The sequence below is a fragment of the Gobius niger genome, assembly GCF_951799975.1.
Source record: "Gobius niger genome assembly, chromosome: 22".
Lineage (NCBI taxonomy): Eukaryota > Metazoa > Chordata > Actinopteri > Gobiiformes > Gobiidae > Gobius > Gobius niger.
Genome location: NC_136873.1, coordinates 1966024 through 1984310, shown reverse-complemented (window position 1 = coordinate 1984310; position 18287 = coordinate 1966024). Strand labels below are relative to the sequence as shown.

General features: G+C 41.5%; 1 protein-coding gene across 3 annotated transcripts in view; it reads right to left on the bottom strand.

The window, feature by feature from the left end:
* The window catches only part of tjp2a (tight junction protein 2a (zona occludens 2)), a 127342-nt gene that overhangs the window by 95131 nt on the left and 13924 nt on the right, over positions 1-18287 (bottom strand). For all 3 annotated transcript variants that reach the window (XM_079581231.1, XM_079581229.1, XM_079581227.1), the window contains exon 2: positions 10686-10797. In XM_079581231.1, coding sequence (XP_079437357.1) covers positions 10686-10691 — 6 coding nt within the window. In that variant the 5' untranslated portion in view covers positions 10692-10797. The remainder of the gene's footprint in view (positions 1-10685; positions 10798-18287) is intronic.

Here is an 18287-nt window from a genome sequence, read left to right as displayed (position 1 = left end):
GGCAGTTCATTTTAACAGATCCATGTCCTGAACTCATGACAAATATTTCATAGAGACTGAATGAGTGTCATGCCTGTGCTGTGAAGCACCCATGCATATCATTATGTTAAAGCCACAGAAGCAGAACATTTGAACCAATAAATTGAAATAATATAAGAATAAACAGCTTTCGCATTAGAATAAAAACCCAGCAAAACATCGTAAAGTGGACACCGGGGTTAGTTGTCACACGGACTGAGGAGCTGATTGTCACATGGACTGAGGGGTTAGTTGTCACATGTATTATAACTGGTGGGAAATGTTTTCTTTTGAATACTGTCTTATCAGTAATCGATCAGTTTAGATTTACCAGATCACTGCAATATTTTCTTTCTTTCTCGCTCCCAAAAACAAAACCTCTGGCTGAGCCTTATACCAATGAAGTTGGATTAGTATTTTTTCCCAATATGTTTCCAATATGTTTTATTGAATTTTACAGCTAAAATCCCACTTCTCACTCACACTTTGCTCATCCTTCCTGCATTCAGACATGCACAGATGCACACTTGCGGAGAGAGGCGTGATAAAAATTACACAACTCAACAGCCATTATTGCTCGGCATCAAGGGCTCAAAGGAAGCGATCACTGGATCACTTCCTGAGGACCCCTCCACCGTTCGCACAGAAAAACAAAATACAAAAATATAATCATCTTCATAACAATCATCAGGAAGTATAATAGTACCAATGATTATTTGAAACCATAGTAATAGTAATAGTAATAGTAATAGTAATAATAAAGAAATAATGCCTTTAAGTTATGGCTCAGTATATTTCAGTAGAAACTCTATTTTGTAGAGTTTATAAAATAGCTTTTACATTCACAAGTTCATTTAGCAAGTTCCTGAAGTTCATATGATACATAATACACCCCTGAGCAGTTGTGGAAAGTAATAAATTACTTTGCTCACATTACTGTAATTGAGGACACTTTTTGGGTAATTGTACTTTGAGTAAATGTTTTGGCCTATACTTTTACTTGTAATGGAGTACAATTTTAGTCATGTATTTGCAAATCGCCATATCTGGAATCATGTTCGTTACTGAGTACAGCGCAGTCCTGCATGTGCTTTATTGTCGAGGGAGTTTCGACTCCTTTCCTCCAGCCACTCTCTCTCCTTCGCTGATCGCCACACACACACACCACAGCAGCAGCAACAGGGGTGCTCACTCCCTGGCTCCCCTGGCACATGTCATGCCTCCTCTGCTCGCTGTCTTTGGCTCAATGGCTCAGCGTAGCTGCTTGTTTTTACTGCGGGGAGGACTGTACTCTCGACAGGAGTAGACCGTCTTATAATATGTGTCAGTAATCAGGCACAAAAAATACATTTTGTGCGGAATAGATAGCTAAATTAGAGAATGGAGGAGTTTTCACGAGCTAGCTCTCTCTCCCCACATGAGAAACATTAGCATCTCAATAAAGCTAATAACAAAGCATTTTCACTTCATTCATACAGATGAATGATTTTGTCAGGACAGCCCAACCTCGTGAACTGCTACCTTTACGTGGTGGGGTTGCCCGAATGATCCAAGGCATTATGCCCCTGGTAGGATCTCCCATGGCAGGTGACGGGTCAGACGAAGAGCAGTTTAGAAGACTTCTGCGGACAATACACAATCAAGGACCGTGACGTCGCCCGGTATGGCGCAACTGGGCCCCCACCCTGGAGCCAGGCCTGAGGTTGGGGCTCCAATGCAACGTCTGGTGGTCGGGTCTCTACCCACGGGGCCCGGCCGCACCGCGCCGGTGCAGAGAGGACTGGGTGGCAGTCAAAGGCAAGTGCCACGACGACCTGGTCCGTGTGCGAAGCTTCGGGTGTTCGGGACATGGAACGTCACTTCGCTGGGGGGGAAGGAGCCTGAGCTTATGTGGGAGGTTGAGAGATACCAGCTAGATATTCTCAGGCTCATCTCCACACACAGCTTGGGTTCCGCATCCCAACTCTTGGAGAGAGGCTGGACCCTCCATTATTCTGGAGTTGCCCGCAGGGAGAGACGGTGGGCCGGGGTGGGCTTGCTCATAGCCCCCCAGCTCAGCCACCACGTGTTGGAGTTCACCCCGGTGAAAGAGAGGGTCACGTCCCTACGCCTTCGGGTCGGGGACAGGTCTCTCACCGTTGTTTCGGCCTACGGGCCCAACATCGGTGCAGAGTACCCGGCCTTCTTGGAGTCCCTGGAAGGGGTACTAGATGGTTCTCTGACTGGGGACTCTAGTGTTCAACGGGGGGACTTCAACGCCCACGTGGGTAACGACAGTGAGACCGGCCTCTCCGTTCTGAACCCGAGTGGTGTTCTGTTATTGGACTTAACTGTGCTAGTCACGTTTTGTCCATAACGAACACCATGTTTAGGGTTAGGGTTGTTTAGGGAAGCAGTGCTTTACCAACACTGTTTACAGTGCGGGTGAGGAGCTGCTGAACTTGACTGGGGGTGTGGTCGGGCAGTGGAAGGAGTACTTCGAGGATTTGCTCAATCCCACCAAGCTAAAGTCACCAAGGTGGTTAGAAAGCTCCTTGGTGGCAGGGCTCCGGGGGTGGATGAGATTCGTCCTGAGTACCTTAAGTCTCTGGATGTTTTGGACTGTCTTGGCTGACACGTCTCTGCAAATATGGTCGGGGACAGTGCCCCTGGATTGACAGACCGGGGTGGTGGTCCCTCTCTTTAAGAAGGGGGATCGGAGGGTGTGCTCCAATTACAGAGGGATCACACTGCTCAGCATCCCCGGTAAGATTTACTCAAGGGTGCTGGAGAGGAGGATCCGGCCGATAGTCGAACCTTGGGTCCAGGAGGAACAATGCCGCTTCCATCCTGGTCGTGGCACACTGGACCAGCTCTATACCCTTCATCGGACGCTCGAGGGTTCGACTGGGGTTCGCCCAGCGTTCGACCGTTTCCCTTGCGGTGCCCTGTGGGGGGTGCTCCGGGAGAATGGGGCCCGGGGCCCTCTGTTTAGGGCTGTCTGTTCCCTGTATGACCGCAGCAGGAGCTTGGTTCACATAGCCGGCAGTAAGTCAGACCCTGCTTTATTTTTAAATTAATGTCATTATTGTTTCTAACAAAACTATTGGATACACAACATGATTTCACTTAGTCCTGCGGGCTGGGAGGGAGGTGGTGCAGGGGGGGCGGGCGCACGTGCTGATCGTTGTCACGTTTAAGCAGCGTGGCCAGGCACCTTTGCTTCTGGCGCCACACAGAGAACATCGCTATTCACTCTTTATCTCAGGACAGCGTTTAACTTACAGAAGATAAATCAGCAGTTTGGTTCCTGTTTGTGTTTTGTGTTTGTTCCGGGGGATTGTGCCGGACAGTAAGCCGCGGACTCAGACCCTCGCTCCTCACAGTGTGCTGTTTGTTTATGCATGTGTTATTACATACATTGTTCGTTTTTTGTTGTTGTTCATATTGTGGAGTCTTCATCCTCTGTTTCGGAGAAATTAGGACATTTCTTGAGTGAGGGGGAAGGTGTGAGCTTCATGTTGTTTTAAGAGAACAAAGAGCTGAAATATTCTGACAAAAATAGGATGCGGTGGTGACCCGCGGTAAACTGCACGTGGTTTATTTTTAGATCATACAAAACTGTCGGCTTGTACCGCGCTGCTGCAGGGACAATGGGTGGGGCATTGAAAACACACAATGAACTTACAAGGGGCATGTTCATTTCTGCCGCGTTGTGATTAAATGCCAAGATAAAATATCCAGATTGTGACTTTTGACAAGTTGTTGATGTTCATTTATTTCAGTTCTGTTCATCACAGAGCTCCCAAAATCACACACAAGGTGTATTAGAGTGTCTAGTTTTGTAATTAAAAACACGGAACATGTTAAGATATGTTCCGTCTGTTACAGGTGGAATAAGTGCATGATTGTGGCACGTTGGTGAATACATACCGTAAATTCTCTAATATAGGCCCAGGCCTTTTTTTACTCAAGCGCATCGAGGACCAGGCCTTTATTGGAACCAGGCCAAAATTAGAAACAGGCCTTTATTTCTATTTGAGCAAAGCAGACTACCAGGAAATTGAAGAAAAACGAGATTTGTGTCCATTTGAATAATAGTAATAATAATATATCAGACTTGTATAGCGCTTTTTTGGACACTCAAAGACGCTTATAGAGCTGAACATTATATATATATATAATATAATATATAATATGTATATAATATGTATATAATATATATATTATATATATATATATATATATATATATATATATTCTAGCGGCTGGCTAGCTCAAGTGGTAAGTCACCCGACTTGCACACAGTAGACCCCGGTTCGAATCCCCGTTGGGGAAATGGGCTGCCAGTGTGGGTCCTTAGGCAAGACCCTTCACGCTACTGCCTACCTCATACAATGATGAGAGACAATAAAATGAATGACATGCCGGCTCAGACGTCGCCCGGCCAAACAAGGTCTGCGTCAGGTGCTGGGGAACCAGAGCACCTCGATGTAAAATGGGCTACTGGAACAAGGCGGAAATGGGAGAGATGCGAGAACAGGGCTCTGATGGAATGCTACTACTCCAGTAACCCTAGCCAGAGGGGCTACATGCAGAGGATGTGGGAGAAATGGTTACTTCGAAACCCACAGTCCAAACTCACGGCGAAACAACTAGTGGCTCAGTGTTCCAACATCCACAAACGGCAACTGCTATCACAACTTGAGATTGACGAGGTACAACACCAATGCTCCGGCAACGGGGAGCCAGGACACCAGGTCAGAGGGGAGTTAACACCAGCCCCCCCAATGGAGATTGGGTACGAAGCCCCAACAACCACAATCACGCTGAACGAGGCAGCGACTGACCTGAAAAATAAGATCATGGCAAAAATGTCAAGCAGGCAACCCCGAAGCCAATTACAGAGGCTAAGAGAAGTACTGTCAGAAAGTCTCCTAGAAGATGTGAATGCAGCTCTGAGAGCAATTCCTACATCAACCATCACTGAAACCAATGAGCTGATATACTCCACAGCAGCAGTGATCCTAGAGACGCTTGGCTATCGGAAGAGCAACCATGAGATGAAATACCCACCATGGAAAAGAAGGCTGGAGGATAACATCAAGGCAGCACGGAGGGAAGTGAGTCAATTGACAGAGGCCTTGAAAGGTGCAATGAAAAAGCAAGTACCCAAAAGGTACAGCCAGATGCCCATACCTGAAGCATTGGAAACTGCCAAACAAAGGCTCCAAGCCTTGGCCAGCCGCCTAAAGAGGTACACGAGAGACAACGAAGCCAGACGAGTAAATCGTCTGTTCGCAACTCAACCAGCGAAAGTGTACGCTCAGTGGCAGGGTAACAATAACAGAGCAGACCCACCAAGGCTGGAAACTGAACAGTACTGGAAAGGCATATGGGAGAAGGAGGCAGCACACAACAGTGATGCACAGTGGCTGGTGGCTCTGAGAGAGGACCACAGCAACCTCCCTGAACAGAATCCAGTTACCATCACAGTGGCAGACGTCCAAGAAAGAGCCTCAGGTATGAAAAATTGGACAGCACCAGGCGCTGACATGATACACGCCTACTGGCTTAAGAAACTCACGGCTCTCCATGAGCGCTTGGCAGCGCAAATGAACCAGCTGCTGAGGGATGGGAATCACCCTGAATGGTTAACCGAAGGGCGCACAATCCTGATCCTGAAGGATCCCTCAAAGGGTACAGTCCCATCCAACTATCGGCCAATAACCTGCCTCTCCACAACGTGGAAGCTCATGTCCGGCACCATAGCGGCTAAGATAAGTAAGCACATGGATCAATACATGAGCACAGCTCAGAAGGGAATCGGTAAAGATACCAGAGGTGCCAAACACCAGCTCCTGGTAGACAGAACAGTCGCTCGAGACTGCAGAACCCGACACACTAACCTGAGCACTGCCTGGATTGATTACAAGAAAGCCTACGACTCAATGCCACATACTTGGATCATTGAATGCCTGGAGCTATACAACATCAACAGGACTCTAAGAGCCTTCATTGCAAACTCGATGAGGTTGTGGAAAACCACCCTTGAAGCCAATGGCAAGCCACTTGCACAAGTCTCCATCAAATGTGGCATATTCCAAGGAGACGCCCTGTCCCCACTGCTGTTCTGCATAGGTCTGAACCCCCTCAGCCAAATAATCAACAAGACTGGCTATGGATACCGACTCAGGAACGGGGCCACCATCAGTCACCTCCTCTACATGGATGACATCAAGCTGTATGCTAAGAATGAGCGAGACATCGACTCACTGATCCATACCACCCGGATATACAGTGCAGACATTGGGATGTCATTCGGACTAGAGAAGTGTGGTCGGATGGTGACTAAGAGAGGGAAGGTAGTCCACACAGAAGGGGTCTCACTCCCAGAAGGAACAATAGCAGACATTGAGGACAGTTACAAGTACCTCGGAATCCCACAAGCAAATGGCAACCTCGAAGAGGTGACAAGGAAAGCGGCTACGGCCAAATACCTCCAACGAGTAAGGCAGGTCCTAAGAAGCCAGCTCAATGGCAAGAACAAGTCCCGGGCAATAAACAGCTACGCCCTACCAGTAATCAGATACCCTGCAGGAATAATAAGCTGGCCAAAGGATGAGATACAGACCACAGATGTTAAGACGCGAAAGCTCCTAACCATGCACGGAGGGTTCCACCCCAAATCCAGCACCCTGAGACTGTACGCTAGCCGTAAGGAAGGAGGCCGAGGACTAGTGAGTGTGAGAGCCACTGTCCAGGATGAAACATCCAAGATCCATAAGTACATCAAGGACAAGGCTCCGACAGATGACGTGCTCAGTGAATGTCTCAGACAATGGGGAACAGAAGATGAGGTGCTGGAGGTCCCGTCATGGGTGGACAAGCCCCTACACGGCATGTACCACCGAAACATAACTGAAGTGGCGGATATACAGAAATCCTACCAATGGCTAGACAGAGCCGGACTAAAGGACAGCACAGAGGCACTCATCATGGCTGCACAGGAGCAGGCCTTGAGCACCAGAGCAATAGAGGCCCAGATCTACCACACCAGACAAGACCCCAGGTGTAGACTGTGCAAAGAGGCCAATGAGACAATCCAGCACATAACTGCAGGGTGTAAGATGCTGGCAGGGAAAGCTTACATGGAGCGCCATAACCAAGTGGCTGGTATAGTGTACAGGAACATCTGTGCAGAATATGGGCTGGAAACCCCAAGGTCAAAGTGGGAAACACCTCCAAAGGTGATCGAGAATGACCGAGCCAAGATCCTGTGGGACTTCCAGATACAGACGGACAAAATGCTAATGGCGAACCAACCGGACATTGTGGTGGTGGACAAAGAGCAGAGGAAAGCCGTTGTGATCGACATAGCAATACCAAGCGACTTCAACATCAGGAAAAAGGAACATGAGAAACTAGAGAAATACCAGGGGCTCAGAGAAGAGCTGGAGAAAACCTGGAGGGTGAAGGCATCAGTGGTGCCCGTGGTCGTTGGGGCACTCGGGGCAGTGACCCCCAAACTGGAGGAGTGGCTCCAGCAGATCCCAGGAAATACATCAGACATCTCGGTCCAGAAAAGTGCAGTTCTAGGAACAACAAAGATACTGCGCAGAACCCTCAAGCTCCCAGGCCTCTGGTAGAGGACCCGAGCAGGAGGAAAAAGAGAGACCGCCCGCGGAGGGTGAGGAAGAGTTTTTTTTTTTTTTTTTTTTTTTATTCTGACAAATTTGAAACTTAAATATTAGGTTAATTTTTTACATTTAAACACTCTCCCAGCAGCGGTTTTGAAAAAGATAAATACAATACATCACACTAAATTCAGTAACCTCCGTGAGTTGCCGAAAGAAGGCCTGTCCTGTTGAAACTGCCCTGGTCCGTATGAATAATTTCTGTTATGTGCTTGCTTAATCCTGTTGCAAGTACCTTAGTGAGAATGTTTTGGTCTAGATTGAGCAGGGAGATAGGCCTATAATTGGCATTACACATACTGTATATGGGCTTCATACAAGACGCCTGCGCTGCAGCTGTTGGGGGCTCTTGGTGCCTCTTCAGAGTTTCAGAAGAAGAAATTTGTAGATCTCAAATGTATTAAACTCGTAAGATAGCCGTTTGTTTACTTTTAAGCTGCTTTCTTCAGGACCATTAGGGACCCTTTAAGGTAATATAATCCACCAAACCCCACAAAAACATGGCAGAGAAGTACAAAAGTATCACATGTGTAAAAGTGAAAGTAGCCGTGTGGACTGAAGCAGATCAGTGTATTTCGGGACGGTGGGAGCAGGGCTTTCAGCTCATGCGCTGATGGGATTATTTATGAGAGGCTCACGAGAAGCGATTTATGAATATTTCAGCAGCAGCAAGGGCACAGCAACAACACCGAACATTTAAAATAGGAATTATGAATCTGACAATGATGACACACAAAGCCCATTTCAAATTCACTCAATCACCCATAATAGGCCATTTCTCAAAAAAATAAATTTACCTGACTTGATTTTTGATTAAACCTATTTCACATTCAAAACAAAAACAAATATATTTTACTAATATGGATAATCGTGATTTTTCAAATAAACATTAAGCGTTAGAGGAGACACTAAAGGCAAAAGCACATTTTTTTAATTTTCAGATTTTGCGCCAATTTGGTTTCGTAATATAAACGTTCACCTGGAAACTAAAAAAGAAAAAAACACCTAATATTCACAATAACATGTTTAATTGTTCACTGATTCAATGTTTCTCCATATATTTATTTCGGAAATTGTAATTTCAAGGACCATTTTCTCAAAATGCACTTTTCTCGGATTATTTACATATCTAATTCCTAATTTATTGAGTTTCGTTTTTCAAAAAAGAAACTGAAATTTAAATGTTGGATTTTTTTTCCACTACAAAACTGCTAATTTTAAAACTAAACCAAATATCCTAAATAATAATAAAACCCATATGTCACAAAATAAAATCACACATTTTAACCTGGGTCAATACATTATTCAGATTCAGATTTAAAAATATTGTAAATTTAGGGCATTTTTAGGCATAAAACGAATAAAAACACTTTTTTTCTCTGATAATCATGACAGTAATCTACAGCAAAAGTTTCAAATTGACATCCCTACATTGAAAAAGTTCACCTGGAGTGTCTCACCTTAACACTTAATGAACTGTCCGTCCGGTCCATCGATCCGGGACGATGCAATGAACATAGTTACAATTCATGTTTACAGCAGAGGCGATGTGAAGAGCTTTTAGCTGGTGCTATTACACAGCTCATCACCCTCACAATTTACAATAATGCATTAATGTACATTAATACAACATTTGTATTAAACCTTTTCAATCACACACATAAGCTCACACCGACAATCACACAGACTCAGTGCTATTTACAAATGGGTGACACGGGTGCTGGTCATATAATTAGTATATCGTGAAAAAGTGCATTTACTTCTGTTATTCAACTTAAACTGTGAAACTATGATGATAGACTCATTAAATGCAAAGTGAGATATGTAGCCTTTATTTGCTATAATTTTGATTATTATGGTTCAGCTTGTCCAGTTGTTTTGTCTCTGTATAAATGAACTAAGTGGCTGAGGTGCTAGATTATTGACACATTTGAATATTTGTTTGAGAAGGCATAACATGCGTAAGTTTTTTTTATGCTTCTCAAGGATATTGCAGTGATGGGTTTCTTGTCCATGATTTTTATTGCTTAATGATTCAATACGTTTAGTGGCTAAGGGAGCGGCATTGTCCCCATGCTGTAATGCAGTATGATACAGTGAGAACCAGATTTTTACATGCACTTCATAATAATACACATTTGCATTTTTTTCTCACTGACTTGAAACCAGAATTATTTTTTACTTTTTTAGGTCAATTAGAATGAAAAAAAAAAAATTATCTCTATTTCTCAAATGCCAAAAAAATGAGATAAAATTTTCTACATCGTTTTTATTGCTATTTACAAAACCAAAGGTTTACATACATGTCATTAATATTTGGTTGCATTGTTTTTAAACTGTTTATTCATCTGTGGGACACAGAACCCGCCTTCTTCCTGATATGTATGATAGCTGCTCATTCCCATCATTGTTTGAACCAATGAATGTGGGACTTTCAAGTGTCTTGAAATTGCACCCAAGGATGAACCAGACTTGTGCTTCCAAGGACATGACATCGTCCTCTGGGCTTTCCCAAAATGTTTAAAGGTATAGTAATGTTAGTGCATGTAAACTTCCGACTTAGTAAAAAATAATAAATTGTGTAGTTGAAAATTGTTCTATCTCCTATTCTTCTGGGATATGACAAAAAGATTTTTTTCTTTTTTTTTTAATCCTAATTGACCAAAGAAAAATAAAAGTTAATTCTGGTTTCATGTCATGAATAAAATGCAAATGTGTCTTTTTATGAAGAGTATGTAAACATGTGGTTCTCACTGTATACGTGAGAATATCATAGCGTGCATGTACAGGAGGGCAGCCTGGTTTGGACTATAATGCCTAATTATCTCAATTTAGATTTCTTTGTATTGTTTGTGAATTGGAAAGCGTTGAAAACACACAACATGAATTGAAATGCTATTTGGTGGAAAAAATAAAGCATACAGTACATTGTAAATCTAACCAGCATGTAAAAAGAAAGACGCTTAGGTATATAACATGTGGTGTGCTCACCATCATGATGGCGGAGAAGCTCCTGGACGACAGTCGTCTTAAGTACAGGCACCGGGTCTCTCTGCTCCAGCACAACCTGCCCCCGGACCTCCACGGCTCACAAGGCTGCTCCCTGCAACAGCACACACCTGCTGAGTGGACTCGCGTAAACCTCGGAGAACATGCATCACCCTTAGGTATTAGCACTGACAACATTCATGTTGTACAAGTGTGGCCACGAAACACAAGTGCAAATAGAAAATAGTACTAACTCATTTCCTGTTTGAGATAACAGGATCAAGGCCTCAAATCGCACTTAATGACACAATGCTGCATGAGTAAAAACCACAACAATGTCCCTCTCGGTATCTGACTGAGACGAAATGTGTTTTCGCACACTCCTGTCCAATCACGCTGTTTGTTTTCCAATACATGCGTGTTAGGGTATGTTTGAGAGAAGGTGAGCGCTTACACAAAACACAGTACGTATCGCTAGCCCTGATGGCGCTCGAGCCTAACAAACATTAAATGCCCCTTAGTGTGCAGAAATACTCTGTTGCTACAGACATAATGCGTGATTTGTGTTTGTGGGGCTCCCAAACTATTTTAACCTTCAGGGCCATGAAAAATGTCTATTTGCCGATGTATTTAGCTAAAGTTGCTTATATTGGAGGCTGTAGTTTCCTACTCGAAAAGTGCCTTAAACACCCCAAGCAAGCGTAATACATTTTGTCCAGTTTCAAAATGTAATAAGCCAGTAAGAACACAGTTGAGCCAATAGTTTACCGACCGTAGTGGTGGGCCGTTATCGGCGTTAACGTGCTTCGTTAACGCGAGACTCTTATCGGGCGATAAAAAAAATATCGCCGTTAATCTATTCTCAAAGCTGGGTTGGGAGCTGGGTCTATACTCTGCAAGCTATGATGACTTTCACCGTGATATTTTATGCAGGGCTTAAAGTATTCCGGCCTGATGCCTCTGGCGCAAGCAAAGTGTATCAGACTGCAAATTATTTGTCCCGTTTTTCCGCGCATTTGTGAAAAACTCGCGTACCGCACTTCTTACGGTCCATGAATGCATTTCACACGCAGCCTCACTGTTACGTGATTTGTCTGAAACCAAAACAACTGCCACGCGGATGCTGGAGCTACTTTTGTTATGGATTAAGTTTTGCCAAATGGACGCTATGACCAGACGAGTGAGAATCGGATAAAGAGGCGAAGAGCAGCAAGTTCTACGACTGATCCAGTGAGTTTATTTACTTATTCTGTGAGTACAGTCGGGCTAACGGGGTCGCATCACCCGCGCTAAATAAAGCACTAAAAGCCCCACACGAGAGCGCGGTGTCGGACCTGCCCCACTCCGTGCCTCCTTCTGCAGCCGTGCGCGCGTCGAGACAGGTGTCTCTAGATTAATTTCAGAATTAATCTAGATTAATCTAGATTTAAAAAATTAATCTATGCCCACCTCTAGTTTTTAGCTATATTAGGTATTATATCAGGTGCACGTTATCGCTGTGTCCTTAGGCGAGGCACTTCACCACCTCGCCCATGAGTGTAACGCATGAGTGACCTTCCACTGGATTCTAGAGGAGTCTGTTGTAAGCAGGTGACAACATGCACTGACTGTGTGCCATTCCTTTCCTCCAGGGAATAAACCTTTGATGAGGGTCAGAGATACTGCACGGGGGCTCTTTTATAACAACACGCTTTTGAAGGTCAAACTTTAGGTTACAATTACTATGAGAAGAAAGAAGAACAATGGTTTACATTCGACGAGCTCCTGGGGCAGACTGACAGAAACAAGGCTACCAATCAGCGCCATTGGCTCCTCCACCACCCACTACACACTACATTCACATACAGACACAATGCAAAAAGTTATCTTGAAATACCCACTGGGTTTTTGAGTGTTTGCGGCTCTTCACCACCTGTTGCCGATGCTATATTTGAACATTATGTTTGCCTGATCTCTACAATGTCTTGTTTATTGCTTTAATGTTTGTATAGTCCTGTGTGACAACTCCTGCTGTGATGTTGGGCTATACAAAACAATTCATTGATTGGTTGAAGCTCAATTTTCTTGAAGTTATTTTTGACTTTTGAGAGTTTAAAAAGTCAGGTTTCATCTGTCCATGGGGAAAGACTCAAATTAAGATAAAAGAAATCACTGCACTCAAAACTAAAAAATAATCTTAATTTACTTGAAATAAATCTGTAGTTGTTTTATCTTAAAAGGTACACTGCGCAACATTTTGGACTATATTGTTGCCATCAGTACAATACATGCTCCTAATGACCAGCTCCACACAGAAAATGCAACGACTGCAGTGAGAAATCAAAGAATGGATTTGGATGGGAACCTAACCTACATTCGAAAAAATTCTACTGACTTTAGTCGACATCTCCATGGAAACGAGCTGGAGACGTACCCACTCCCGGTAAAGTTATGTCATCTCTTAGGAGAGCTGAGCCGCTCACAGCAAAATCACATGTTAGCTTGAGGTATTTTTCAATGCTGAAAATATCTGTCATAAAATAAAAGCTTGTATTTCAAATTAATTTTTTGGGTAAAAATCTACGCGGTGTGGCTTTAATTTAAGCTTGAATATGTTGCCCCATGGACAGATTTTGTGAAATGAGTCTTTTGAGAAATGAGTCAGGTGGGTCAGTGGGTGAAGTGTCTAGTCCAAAGGTATGAACCAATCAGTCAGACAACACAATTACTCCATGAAAAAGAATCCTTCTGCTTAATCCACACTCATCCACTGTCTCACCGTTTCAGATGCCCTCCCATCCGGGGCAGATGAAGTGTCCATTGTAATGTAAAACTTACTTATAGTAGACATCATTTTCTGAAAAATACATGTCATTCTTTGCATTCATTGACCATTTTCCACCTTCTCTCGTCAATCACATGCGTCATCCACAGTGTGTATATTGGTTGGGCTCTTGCACGTTTCTTGTGTTGCAGTAATGCCACAGGTCTGAACAGGAGGCCCAGTATAGGACTCTGGGCCTGAACAGACCTGTTTTATCTCTGAGTCAAACTTCTTTCATACAACAGAAGTCTGCACATTAGACAGAGCAATATCCACATCGAATGGAAAACAATGTTGCTCATTTGTGTCCTCCGTTCAAAGACCTACCGCTTTGTTGTTTACGAATTAATATACAAATACAAATGAATTTCAAATCAGTTCTTTTCATTCCAAACATTGTAAAAACAGTGTAGTCTCATGTTGCTCTGAGATGCACCTTAGGGAGGGTCTATTACACAAACACGCCAAGAGCAAGACCCAATAAAGCGACCAATGAATCCATGATAGAGATTGAGAATGTTGTATATCCCTAATTTCAGCACATCCCTAGTATGCAGCCCTGGAGTGCCCTGCTTTGTCTGAGTTTGCTTCATTCATTGGGACTGTCGTGTGCTTTCGCTGGCCCGTGTGTTGTCAAGTAGGCGTCCAGGTGGAAGGTGCACCGTGGGAGAAACCCAACAGCCCGAGAGGAACAGAGTTGACCCCGACAGATCAGAGGATAAAACACAGCGCGCTGAACACGCAGCGGCAGGTATTATTCCAAATTGAAGAGATGTTGGAGATTGTAACAAGTCTCTGGCCTGAAGTTGTGCTCATTGTTTGGAGCTATTTTCCTGGTTGCTTTGGTGTGTGCCCTATAGGAGGACTATGGCAGTGGGACAGGGAGACGCTCCCGTGTGTGCCCTATAGGAGGACCACGGGAGCGGGACAGGGAGACGCTCGATCAGCGACCCACCATACCTACTCTGCTCGTGGTGCTCAGTAGTGTGCGCTTGGATTTGGCCCTGCCCTTTGGGATGCGCTACCTCACCTTCTGCAACTATAACAAATTATCTATTTTTAACTATTTTTCTAATCCTATTTTAATTTCCTTGGAACGTTTTAAATTATGTAATGAATGGCTAGTCTTTTAATGGTTTGCCTCTTATTTCGTTACACCATTGTTCTCCTAGCCTGCTAATAGGCAAGGCAAGGCAAGGCAACTTTATTTATACCGCGCATTTCGTACACAAGGCAACTCAATGCGCCTAATACTTAAAGCTACCACTTTGGCCTTTTCCAAACCACATTCTTTCAACCCTAAAACTATCCTCCCTGACAATAGAACTGCACTTTTATGGACTGAGATGTCTACAAACAGAATACCGACTTAAACCTCTGATAACAGGCTCAGAGATATGTTTACATTTAGTGCTGCCGACGAGCATGCAGCCACAACCTCAAATTATGTCCTGCCCATGTTCAATAAGTAAGTGAAATAAATACATCCCAAAAATGTCAAACCCAGGAAGTATAGTTGTGCTATCTATATTTCTAAGCATGTTTAACTAGGCTGAATAGTTTTATATCATATTATATTATATTATAGTATAATTATAGTATAGTATAGCATAGTATAATTATAGTATGGTATTAGTATAGTATAATTATAGCATAGTATAGCATAGTATAATTATAGTATAGTATAGCATAGTATAATTATAGTATAGTATAGTATAGCATAGTATAATTATAGTATAGTATAGCATAGTATAATTATAGCATAGTATAATTATAGTATAGTATAGCATAGTATAATTATAGCATAGTATAATTATAGTATAGTATAGCATAGTATAATTATAGTATAGTAAAGCATCGTATAATTATAGTATAGTATAGCATAGTATAATTATAGTATAGTATAATTATAGTATAGTATAGTATAATTATAGTATAGTATAATTATGGTATAGTATTAGTATAGTATAACTATAGTATAGTATAATTATAGTATAGTATTAGTATAGTATAATTATAGTATAGTATAATTATAGTATAGTATAGTATAATTATAGTATAGTATAGTATAATTATAGTATAGTATAGTATAATTATAGTATAGTATAGTATAGTATAATAATAGTATAGTATAGTATAGTATAGTATAATTATAGTATAGTATAATTATAGTATAGTATAGTATAATTATAGTATAGTATAATTATAGTATAGTATTAGTATAGTATAATTATAGTATAGTATAATTATAGTATAGTATAATTATAGTATAGTATTAGTATAGTATAATTATAGTATAGTATAATTATAGTATAGTATAATTATAGTATAGTATAATTATAGTATAGTATTAGTATAGTCTAATTATAGTATAGTATAATTATAGTATAGTATTAGTATAGTATAATTATAGTATAGTATAATTATAGTATAGTATAATTATAGTATAGTATTAGTATAGTATAATTATAGTATAGTATAATTATAGTATAGTATAATTATAGTATAGTATAATTATAGTACAGTGTAATTATAGTATAGTACTAGCTGAGACCCGGCCTTTAGCCGGGCCTCGCTAGTCTCCAAATTTGATATTCTGAGATTATGAGTGATTACAAAGAAATGTCCAGTATAGTCCCTATAACCCGTCACTCAGTATAGCTGTAGACCCGCACTAAGTAGACCAGTGGTTCCCAACCCATTCCAAAAACTATGGCCACTACAAATGTGTAAAATAATGAATGCTAAAAATAATTTCAAAGAAACTGCAATTGGAGTGTTTGATGCACCCGTACTCCTTTCTTATAAACTACATCGACAATATGTTCGCTAAACTCGGGGAATAGAATTCAAGAGACAGTGGAATATTTATGGATAAATATTAGGGGTTCAGCTCTAACGGTTCGGTTCACGGTGCAAGTGTAATATAATAAGTTGTTTTTTATTAGACAGTATTTATATCCTTACAATACAATTGGCAATGCTTTCAAAGCTGCTTTATAAAATGTAAAGAAAAAATAGAAAAGAAATGGTACAGCAGCAAAGTTAAAAACCAAACAAAAAATCTACAGTGCAGGCCATGCGCTCGTTAAGTGGTAGTTTCATTTTCGCTTTTACTCACACGGAGGCTGAAGCGCTCGGAGCAGCGCGTTTCATTTGAAGCTCGTGTTTCTGCGTGTACTTTTTTTTGGAGACAAAGCCTTGGAGACGGAATACGGCCAGGATTGGATCGTACGCATTTGTCTGCGCCTCTGACATTACGCAGCACTGGATCTATAATGAACCACAGCCTCGGTCACTGCAGGAGAGACTTAAACAAAGACGCGCAGATGTGTTTTGTTTTGGAGGATGTAACTGTACCTGTGCGGAGCGTCTACAGCTGCAGTTTAGCGGTGAGTGACGATGACACACATCGCCCTGTTTGGATGCGCGCTCACACGCACGGCAGTCAGATCTCGTGCACTCGCGTTGTTGTGACGGCGGGTTGTCCTCGGGCAGCAGCACCGCAGTCCATATGGACCCGTGGCCAATGCCCGCAGCCGGTGGGACCGTCACGTGGGGGCTGCCCGCGGAGTTTTGGCATGGCAAGTCTTATATAAAGCTTTTCCAGACGCTCAAAGTTGGTGTACAATTTGATGCAGTATTCATGCACTCCATGATAAGCGAGGCAACCAGTCTGCGCACATCAGCCCCCACCACCAACCACGCACACACTCACTACTGTCGCCAGGCTTCCTGGTGTTCCCAAACGGTCTCCCATCCCAGTCCTAACCAGGCCCTTCCCTGCTTAGCTTCAAAGTCGGTATGGGAAATAAACATGGCGGCGGCCATTGAGATTGCGGTTTCTATTATAGATAATTATAGTATAGTATAATTATAGTATAGTATAGTATTAGTATAGTATAATTATAGTATAGTATTAGTATAGTATAATTATAGTATAGTATAATTATAGTATAGTATAGTATAGTATAATTATAGTATAGCATAGTATAACTATAGTATAGTATAGTATAATTATAGTATAGTATAGTATAGTATAATTATAGTATAGTATAATTATAGTATAGTATAATTATAGTATAGTATAATTATAGTATAGTATAGTATAATTATAGTATAGTATAATTATAGTATAGTATAATTATAGTATAGTATAATTATAGTACAGTATAATTATAGTACAGTATAATTATAGTATAGTATAGTATAACTATAGTATAGTATAGTATAATTATAGTATAATATAGTATAGTATAGTATCTATAGTATACTAATAATATATAATACTATAATATAATCGGTATTAGTATAGTATTAGTATAGCATTAGTATAGTATTAGTATAGCATTAGTATAGTATTAGTATAGTATTAGTATAGTATTAGTATAGTATTAGTATTAGTAGAATAATACTAATACTATTATACTAATTCTAATTTTTACAATAGTATTAGTATTAGTATAGTATTAGTATAATATTAGTATAGTATTAGTATTAGTAGAATAATACTAATACTATTATACTAATTCTAATTTTTTACAATAGTATTAGTATTAGTATAGTATTAGTATAATATTAGTATAGTATAGTATTACTATAGTATTAGTATAGTATTAGTATTAGTATAGTATTAGTATATACAGCCCCATCATCCATTGGCAGTGAACTGATGTTTAGAGCAGGATTGCCCATTTCTTGCCCTGTGGTTCAGACTCTGGCTTGGATTGTTTTATGCCCAGAATGAGCAACAATCAGACATCTCTCTACCACCACCAAGTCTCCCAACAAGTGTCACGTGG